Source organism: Poecilia reticulata, linkage group LG23, assembly GCF_000633615.1.
Source record: "Poecilia reticulata strain Guanapo linkage group LG23, Guppy_female_1.0+MT, whole genome shotgun sequence".
Lineage (NCBI taxonomy): Eukaryota > Metazoa > Chordata > Actinopteri > Cyprinodontiformes > Poeciliidae > Poecilia > Poecilia reticulata.
In genome coordinates, this window is record NC_024353.1 from 16,915,318 (window position 1) to 16,925,497 (window position 10,180).

General features: G+C 40.7%; 1 protein-coding gene across 1 annotated transcript; it reads left to right on the top strand.

The window, feature by feature from the left end:
* The first annotated feature begins 2,357 nt into the window (after nucleotides 1–2,357).
* On the top strand, nucleotides 2,358–9,920 carry samm50l (sorting and assembly machinery component 50 homolog, like). Its single transcript, XM_008401502.2, has 15 exons — nucleotides 2,358–2,501; nucleotides 3,628–3,741; nucleotides 4,870–4,971; nucleotides 5,065–5,152; nucleotides 5,239–5,345; nucleotides 5,547–5,677; nucleotides 5,794–5,881; nucleotides 5,962–6,090; nucleotides 6,199–6,270; nucleotides 7,573–7,659; nucleotides 7,833–7,903; nucleotides 8,078–8,145; nucleotides 8,229–8,375; nucleotides 8,990–9,131; nucleotides 9,220–9,920. The coding sequence occupies exons 1-15, from the start codon at nucleotides 2,481–2,483 to the stop codon at nucleotides 9,263–9,265; spliced, it is 1,413 nt and encodes a 470-aa protein (XP_008399724.1). The 5' UTR covers nucleotides 2,358–2,480; the 3' UTR covers nucleotides 9,266–9,920.
* Nucleotides 9,921–10,180: the final 260 nt, after the last annotated feature.

The window sequence follows — 10,180 nt, forward strand, 5'->3', positions numbered from 1 at the left end:
TATATTATACAGGAGAAACATGCATGATGAAATGCTCCACACCTTAGTTTATAACCTCCAGGTTTACATAAAGGTCTGGGTTTGAAGCAGCAACCTTTATTTAAACGCCCACTCCTCCTGAAAACATGACATTTTTAGTTTTTTTTGTCTCTGTCATGGCTGTTCCTGACGAACCGCTGACCTCACTAACAAAGCGTAGAAAACGGCTGGTCAACTTTGTGAAACTTGGCGCCCCCTGCTGGAAAGAAGTAGAACGGCGCTGTCATTTTGTTAGTTTCTGTTTTTATACAAAACCAATGAAGTAAATTATAAAAGCCCCATTTATTATCACTAAGTGAAACACATTATCTGGAGTAATTGCACACGGATGGATGGCTGAAAGCATTTATTTCTATTACTTATGATCATTTTCACTTACAGCAAGTAAAAATATGACATTTAAAATTAGGATGTTATATCAAAAAATTTTTAAACAGAAATGTGTAGTTAATGAAGATTATTTTTCATACCTGCTTAATTTGCAAAAGATACTCAATGTGATGAGACTCTTTGGGTTATATATGTTGTAAATTGCTGAATATGACTGTAGATTAATTAATAAAGCATAAATGGTTTGGTTTTCTTCCCTCAAGTGTCTCTACAGGTTCAGATCATGAAATCAATGTTGTACATCGATTTCCTTACAGGTGCATTTAGTAGAATTTTATCAGGGAAAAATAGAAATCAAAGAAATCGTTTAAAGATTTAAAGTTAAAATATTAATCGGAAATTATTAGTGCTAGTCCAAAGCTGGAAATGACAGTAAATAATGATAAAAGCCGAGGACCAAAAAGGTTTCTGTCTCCTAAATTACAGGGGTCTGGTGGGACATACACAAACTGAAACAGAAGTAAAAGGACACAAGACTTTAATTTTGCTTTTGTCTGAATCTCCCCACTGCTTCCTCCCTGACCTGCTGCTGTGTTCCCTAGTCTCCATGATGCCATTTGTTTATTAACATTCCCTAACAAACCCCTGAAACCAGTTTCAGAGCAACTGGATTTATGCTGAGAATAAATTAAGCTCAGCTGAACTCTGTTTACTCATTAGGTGACCTCTAAAGGCGATTGGTTGCAGTTTATTTGAGGTTATCAGACTAAGATGGGGCTTCTTACAAATGCAAAACCCTACTTTTCAGGATTTAAGTAAAAACACGACAGTTTCATGGTTGTTCTCCCCCATCCAAACACTGAATGGTTCCTTCATTTTTAGGCCACCTGAAATGAAAAAAGAGAGCATCCTTTCCCTGAACACTGGAAAATGAATATGATTCGAATCAACAATGAGAAAGAAAACACTGCCATCTACTGGATTGTATTTGGAAATGCATTCCGGGCCCTGTCCAACCAATAAGAGGTTTCAAAGTGATGCGTTCAAAAATATAGAAAACTTGATCATTTTCTGACTTGTTAACCCTTTGTATGCCTTTTGATATCAAAGCAGTGGTACCACTTATTAATTTCTTTATATTTTATTCTTTTTGATGTTCATTCATTCTAAGTCTCTTGTACCTCTTGCCCCGTTTTCAAGTGAGGATCAAATAGATCAAAGATCCAGTATTTCAAAATTATGGGCACTAATAAAAAGCCTGTTCTAGCAAACCATCGGATGATAAAGATGTTTATCTTTTTTCCTCATCAGAATTTTGACGTTTTGCCATACATACCTAAAAGAAAATTATGAAATTCTCCACTATTAGAAGAGACAATTAAGCTTGCTATTGCTTTATTTCTTCAATCTCGGCTCTGAAAGCCTAAGTTTACCAATATACTAAAGGGCTACTGCATAGTTTTCCAGTAAATCTGGACTCTTTCATCATCTCTAGTTTAAACCCCCAAATAACTTGACTGATTACATTTGATGGCTGTTGACTGGATTCTTTAAAACACAATTTGGCCATTGTACTTTTTGTGGATTTACGACAGCTTTTGATTTAGAAACATAGGACGCAGACTGATAATACCTGGACGGGACTTAAATATTCTAAATTTAGTAAGAGGAAAAATACCACAAGGATCACCTTAAAACAAAAATTGACAATGTATTGTCAGACATTGTGTACTTTAGAAACTACAAAAACTACTGCTAAAAACGATTTGAAACAGCATCACACATGTTTATTACAGTTGCAACAATAAAACTAGACGACAGTGACAAACTAAAAAAATAATAATAATAAAGAAAAGACTGTGAAACAAGTTAACGTTATAGAAGATGTAAATCAATTTCATTTGTAAAAGTTTGCGGACTTACAAACGTCGGAGTTCAAGTAGACACTCTACAGTACGAAGTGTATTTGAACTCAGCACGATAACTGTCATGGCGTCTCCCTTGAAGGGGGCTTGGAACCAGAGACTGTAGCCTCTGTCAGCTCTTACTTTTCGCTCTCCTGCTGTGAAGTAAAGCCTTTGTGAGGAGGTTTATTGGAGCGGCTGGTTACCATGGGGACCGTCCATGCGAAGGTAAACCCCTGTAGCTCTGTGAGTGAGAGTGGACGTACGTATAGTGACTTGACCTCCCTGCTCTGCTGTGGCCAGAGGGCTGAAGGCTGCACCGTGCCACCACACGTTTAGCTAAACTATCGAGTTTAAGAAAACCAACAAGGATGTCGACTTATGTCGCTTAATCTGTCCGAAGTTTTAAAGCCGCGTTCATTGCTGCAACGTGTATATAATGATGCATTCACGGACTATAAGACATTAAAAATGCACAGCCCTTTCCGTCCTTCTTATAGCTATTTTTTTTTTTTATTTACTGAGAAAAACAATCACGGTCTCATTACTAAAGAAGCAAACTAAATTTAAAATTCATAGTCTTATTTTATCGTATAATATCTAATATAACAGAGTTAACATAACTTATTTTTACTCTCCTGAACGTCTCATATTGCCACAGTGTATTCTGTAACCTTCAGTGGTCACTGGGTCTGGACATTAAATGCTCCTCTCGGCGCCCCGCCCAATTCTGTCTCCTTTATCTGAGCATTATAGATCAATTAATTTCAAAAAAGTCAATGTCATTTTGAAATAAAATACAAAGCACTCCTCAAAGAGTGGAGAATTTCTGTAGGTATGTTATTATGGATTAACAGACCTACACTCAGCCAAAACCCAAAACGAGTCGTTGCAAATTTCTTATGTTGTGTCTTAACACAAGAAATTTGACAGTTGTAACTTGTTTCCACAATTATCGCTGCTCTTTGCCCTGCTTCCTACAACATTTTTCCTTTCAGTAAACTTTCCATTAAACCCTATGAACAACTAGTTCCTTAGCAATGGCCTTTTGTGGATCATGACTGTTTAACAACAGTCAAGTCGGCCATGTTACCTGTGATTGTAAGTCATAATTATCTAAATTAGACATAAAATAACTTGGTGTTAAACGGATCTGTTTAAAGCTTGTCTTTTAAATTACTATTACCATCTGAATCATCTTCTAATTCATTGAGATCAGCCGATATACACGCCCATACAGTTAAAACCCAGCCCTAACACTAGCCACCAGACTCCACCGTGCAGAACTAGTCCACTAGTCATTTCTACAGAAAACATACTGATCTGTGTTTTAAGTCGCTCGGTCTCGGTGCAGAGTCTGGATCCGCTCCCGATGCATGGCCGCGATTTGGGCGTCAACCCCGATGACCTGATGGAGCCTCCAGAGCAGGAGCCGGAGTCCAAGCAGGAAGTCCTGGAAAACAAAGATGTGAGTAGTGGCATTTAGTTCTACTTTATGTAAAATGTGTTGAATCGTAGTTCCAACAGCGGTTCATTTGCTTCAGTTAGGTTTTCATTTAAATTGAATTACTGTTCTATAGCTGGAAATAATTCAGCAATTTACCTGGGAGATAATTTTTCCAACTTTCAGAGTGGCCAGTGTTTCCCCACAGTTGGAATTCTCCAGACGCTGACTTTTTAAAATGTACTTTTCATACCATGGCTTTGCTGCTGCTGACACCTTCTTTAGATATGTGATTAATTCAAACATGACTAAGTTGTTTGGGTGACAAGACACAAAATATGTGGAATAGTGAATGAGACCAATAGACTACATTTTTATTCCAAAGGGAAATTCAATGTTCTCATAACTCCTAACATCCAAATCTCTTCAAAGAGTCATTGTGGACAGTGATGCTGTGGGCAGGAACGATCTCCAGTACCAGTCAGTCTTGCAACAAATCTGAAGAAGCCTCTGACTCAAGACTGCTGCTGTGTGACAGTTTCATGACTGTTATGACATGCTAACATGATTCATTTAAAAAATCTCTACTGGCAGTATGGTTAGAAAGCATGATAGAGAGATGTAAGAGTCTGGGATTTGATCCTTGCCCCATACGTAGCATATAGCTGTATTTCATCAGTGTTGGACATTTTTTGCCAACATTGTGGTAGTAGTAACATTTAAAAGTACTATCATTTTTTGTTAAAGGGATATGTTGTCATCCCTTTAACTGGCAACTCTGGAAAAGCAAACCTGGATGGAAAAATCCCACTGCCTCTCCAGAGTAGACTGGGATTATCTCAACATAGAACAGGAAAATGAAGCAAGCATCCTTTAAGCAACATGAACATCCGAACATTGATTCAAACTGTTATTCAGTTTATTCGTAAATAATTCAGGTTCTGTTGAAAATGTAATTGTGACTTTATTATGTTGTGATTGCATCTGTTGGAATATCCAGTAAAAGAATCCAGAATACAAGATAAATCACTTTTTAGACCATCTAAGCTCTGTGGCTACCTCTCTGAAAGTGTCTACAGACCCTATATGTCGCAGTCAGAAAACATGTCTATTGGACATGTTGTCATGGATAAATCCTGTTTGGTCACACAGGTGGTCGTCCAGCACGTCAACATCCAGGGGTTGGGGAGAACCAAGGAGGATCTGCTTGGCTACGAGATCTCCGATGTATTCCATGCCAAGAACCTCATTGACGTATGCATTAGTTGTCTGACTGTGCTGCATTTAAGGTATTCTAACACCAATGTGATGTGTGTGGCATTCCGTAAGTGTGCCGGTCTTTTTCAGGTGATGAAGAGGGCTCACGTTGCCAGACTGAGGCTTCTCCGTCTCGGAGTGTTCAAAGAGGTGGAGGTTCTCATCGACACGTCAGAGGGTAACTGTTCATACTTAAAGGCGCACGCTGGTCCGTCATGACCACACAGCTTAGCTGAATCATCTTTGCGATTGGCTCTCCCTCAGGTAAAGACGCTCTGCCCAACGGTTTGGACATCACCTTTGAAGTGACGGAGATCAAGAGGCTAACAGGAAGCTACAACACTATGGTTGGCAACAACGAAGGAAGCATGGTGAGACACACACCACTTATTTCACACAGTTGTTAAGGTACATACAGGTGGCCTGGATGAGAACTGAATATGATGTGGCTGCAATGTAGCTCACCACTATTAGTGTGTGAATGGATGGGTGACTGAAGCGATTTGGGGTCCTTTGGACCGGAAAAATCGCTATGCAAGTACAGGTCATGTATCATCTACCGTGTCCTTCAGGTTCTGGGGCTGAAGCTGCCCAACGTATTCGGCCGAGCTGAGAAAGTCACCTTCCAGTTCTCCTACGGGACAAAGGAGACTTCGTACGGCCTGTCGTTCTTCAAACCGCAACCTGGATACTTTGAACGCAAGTACGTGGCGTCATTGTTCTCCTTTAGGTTCCATTAGGCGTTTATACCTACTGGGTTCCCCCATGCTATGTGGTTTTAAAAGTTGATACTCCCTTTACTTTGGTCCTTTATTTCAGCTTCACCCTGAACTTATATAAAGTCACGGGTCAGTTTCCGTGGAGCTCCTTAAAAGAGACTGACAGAGGCCTGTCTGCAGAATTAAATGTAAGAAGGTTTTTGGGGGGTTTTAAGTCTGAACCCTGTAGATTTAATCTCTGATGTGCCCGCTTGCCTCGTCTTTGCAGTTTCCTCTCGGCGTGACCAGCCATACGTTGAAGTGGGAGGGAGTGTGGAGAGAACTGGGCTGCCTGGCACGCAGCGCCTCCTTCGCAGTGCGAGAGGAAAGCGGCCACTCGCTGAAGTCTGCCCTTTCGGTAACGCCAGAAAACTCAGTTTCTTTTAACCAATAATGTATAAAAGTGAAGGGAAATCGGTTTTAAGCAGTTTTCTGTTCAGTTAAATCTCTGTCGGTTTCATTGCAGCACTCTATGTCCATCGACTCGAGGAATTCTGCTATCTTTCCAAACAGAGGTGCCTTACTTCGCATCAACCAGGTCTGTATGTAAAAACTGTGTTGCCATGTTTTGTTGGTATATTAAAAATCATATGTTATTTGGTTGTAAACATGAGTAAGAAGAGATTTTGAGAAACGTCATATGTCTTTTAAGTGAGTAATATTTATTGCCTTTAATGCACTCCTGTTTTGAACAGTGAATGTGTATTGGGATCAGGGGTGTATCCTGTCAGAATCATCTGCTTTGATTTGACAACAGTGTTTTGAGTTATTTTCACGTGATCAAGTAATTATAAGCTGAATTGATTAAAAAGTAGGTTAGGCTGTAAGTTTTAGTTCCCAGCATCTGACTTGTGGAGGTGAGTGAGTCTTTATCACTTCAGACAGCATAACACAGCTAAGTAATGTTATTTGGTCACAATATTAAAGGTACAGTTGCATTAATCCTGTATTGTTTAGGTACATGGTGTGGCAGCTAACTTTATCTAGTTATTTATGCTACAGTGTCACATTAATAGATGGGCAAGAGAGCAAGATTTTCCCTTGGTATTGTGTCTTCCTACACTGTTGAAACTAAAATGTGGGAACTGATTGGTAGCCTACCATATATATCTTTAAAACCTAAAGAACAATAAAGGAGAAAATCAGAAAATGGACATATAACTAAATATAATAGTTAATTTAAAAAGTATCATTATAAAAGAGTGGATTCTGAAGCTAACAGATTCCCAAAATTCAAACATTCTGTTATGTGTTCCTCTAAATGTTGAAGAGGTTGAAGAGACAAGAAAAGCAGGAATTTAAGTTAATTAATTTACTAATAATTTTCTGATAATTGGTCAGTTTTAGCGTACGTCATCAAATCATGGCGTATTTCCATCCTTTTCCATTTTCACACCTCCAATTTTAAGCTAGCTTCCCTTCCAGTTTCTATTCGGATTTTTCTTAGCAGCTAGCTTACATCTGCTTTTCATTTTAGCTTTGCCTTCTGAGAAACGGGACTTTTTCAGCTCATAGATGGATTTGTGTTCTAGCAAAGGGAATTCTCGGAACGGTTGGTTTTAATTTATGAAACGCAACCACTCATAAAATCCAGGAAGTTAAGCTAGCTAGGTTTTTGTTAGCTTTAATCTTTAAATGTTTGCGCCAAATGAGGTTTCTGTATCTAAGAAGTATGAAATATTTTTTTTTATTAAAAACCAGAGGGAAAGCCACTGTTATCTTTAGAGTTTATGTAGATGGAAAATACTCCCTGTATTAATAATGTTGTCTTTAAAGTTCCTTTGGTTTGTATCGCTAACATGGTTCCAATTCTCTGTCTGTTGGTGTTTTTGTCCGGCAGGAACTGGCTGGATACACCGGGGGAGACGCCAGCTTTTTGAAAGAGGACTTTGAGCTTCAGCTAAACCGAAAGCTTTTCTGGGATTCTGTACGAAGGAAATTACTAATTTTTCAAGTTTACATCATAACTCTGACTTATTGGTATCATTTGACCTTTTGCTTTGTCAAACCAACCACTAGAGGGCAGCGAAGCTTTGTTCTTTATTTCTGAATGTGTTTTTCAGCAGAATTGAACAATAACTACATTTTGTGTCCTGTCAGGTTTTGTCTGCCTCTCTATGGGGGGGCATGCTTTATCCCATCGGAGGACAGCCGTCCTGCATCGCTGACAGGTATACCAGTTCTTAAAAACTAATCAAACCAAAATTTGAGGACAGTCTGAATTATTTTTGTTTTCAGATTATTCAGTTAGTAGTCAGACTTTTTTGTTTTGCTTGCTGATTATATGCAGCTGTTCAAGCTGACATGTTTTATGAAAACATTGTGGCCTGCCTGCTTTTGTCCAGGTTCTACCTTGGCGGTCCCACCAGTGTCCGGGGCTTTGGGATGTACAGCATCGGGCCACAGAGTGAAGGTAAACCAAACCCTGACATGACTGGTGGAGTTTAAGTTTAACCAGAATGCTGATGTGTTGCGTGTGTGTGCTTTGGGTTTCAGGTGACTATCTGGGCGGGGAGGCGTACTGGGCAGGCGGTGTGCACCTCTACACCCCTCTACCATTCAGGCCTGGCAAGGGAGGCTTCGGCGACCTTTTTAGAACGCACTTTTTTCTCAACGCAGGCAACTTGTGCAACCTTAACTACGGTGGGTGGAAAGATGATGGACTCATCCTCTGCTTTGCTCAGATAATGAAGTTGTTCCAAGTCTTTTGTGTCTGTTTCTTATCGCTCATGTTTGCTGGGCTTCTGATCTCAGCAATGAACTCCAGCTGACTAGAGAGAGACTCACTTTGCCATTGTTACCCTGAAACCTTTTTTTCACATTTTGTCTCCGTCTGTTACTGGTATATTAGGCTATTGATCAACACACAGTATCACAGTGTAAAAAGTTAGCAGCTTTGTCGATATATTTAAGTTCCAGTTGAGCTGTCACTTCACCATCGATCAGCCAGTTAGGAACAATCATCTGAAGACTAGTGAAGACACCAATAGTCGCCTCACTTTGCCAACTTAGCTACTTTGTTGCCATATTTGACGACTTTTCAGTCCAAAAAAATCGGAATCAATCAAAATCGGAATTGGTAATCAGCCAGAAACCTGATCGGTGCACCGCTAGAGCAGAGTATGAATTATTTTTCTCCCACTTCACAATTCTGAACCTTAGTGCAAGGCGGTGAGGCTGGTCTCTCTCTAGAGTGCGTGTGTGTGAGGAAGGTTTGCCTGTGCTATGCGTTGACATGGTCTCTCTGTCCCGTGCAGGCGAAGGCCCCCAGGCTCACCTCCAGAGGCTGGCCGAGTGCATCCGCTGGTCGTACGGGGCCGGCATCGTGCTGCGGCTCGGGAACATCGCCCGGCTGGAGCTGAACTACTGCGTACCCATGGGAGTTCAGAGTGGAGACAGGTGGGACACAATGACCCGAGCAGCAGCTGCTCCTCTTGTCCTCTTTCTGCTGAAACATCACAGAACATTTTTCCTCCGTCTCTCCTAGGATATGTGACGGCGTCCAGTTCGGAGCAGGAATTCGCTTCCTGTGATTTCTCGTTGCATCCACCCCTCGCCTCCCTCCCCTCCACCCCCCCTCCACCCCTGCCTGTCTTGCAGAGTTTGATGTGAATAGAGAGAGCGTCTTTGTCATGTTGCACCTGTAACTTGTTTGGGAGTGTAAAAACAGTAGCATGGGCTCACGCTGTGGAAAAATAAGCCACGCCCCCCCCCTTCCCCCCTCTGTGCCATGGTTTCCTGTGTTCACAAGCGGCTGCTGGAAACTACCAGCATCATGCACCGTCAACTCAGCTGAGTTAAAAGTAAAACTGGGGGACATGAATCATGTGTTTTGCTCGGTAATCTGCACTTCTGGTATTTTGTGTTCCGTTTGGTGAAAAGTAAAAGTTTCTGACAAATATTAAATAGCTTGTTGGCAGGTTGCCTCGTTGGTTTCTTACTCAGGACTACAGTTTGTTCCTGACGCCAAACATCAGGATCCTCCGTCTGGTTCACTCATCCTGCTGACCAGCTGCAGAAGAACCTGGAGAAAATCAGCACTGATTTCTTCACAACAACTATGTAGGTCAGACACTGCAGATGAAAGGTGGAATGTCACCATAGCAACATCCACCAGCAGTGTTTTTACCCTCACTTCTCTTTTTCATGTTAAAATGTTCACTAATAAATCCTAGCTGCTCCCTTGAATTATTTCTGCTGTCTTCAGTTTACTGGTAGAAGAGTCTGAATGCAGGGTGAACATGTGGATGTACAACAACCCCATCTTCTCTGTTAGTTAACCAGAACCACAGAGGCACTGATGCAAACAATTTGAACAGATACCCAATATTCCAATTGCTGTTATGGATGATGAGCTACAAATTTTTTTTCCCCCATCTTAATTTATGGATTTTGTCATGCAGGCTCAACAGATATAACTGGTATTAAAAAAACAATACAAGTTAGCT

Excerpts from the sequence above, each read along its gene's own strand:
- samm50l (XM_008401502.2), top strand. The coding sequence starts at position 2,481 with ATGGGGACCGTCCATGCGAAG. Across the intron at positions 6,091-6,198 it reads CGCTGAAGTCTGCCCTTTCG|CACTCTATGTCCATCGACTC; the intron begins GTAACGCCAGAA and ends GTTTCATTGCAG. Across the intron at positions 7,660-7,832 it reads GAAAGCTTTTCTGGGATTCT|GTTTTGTCTGCCTCTCTATG; the intron begins GTACGAAGGAAA and ends GTGTCCTGTCAG.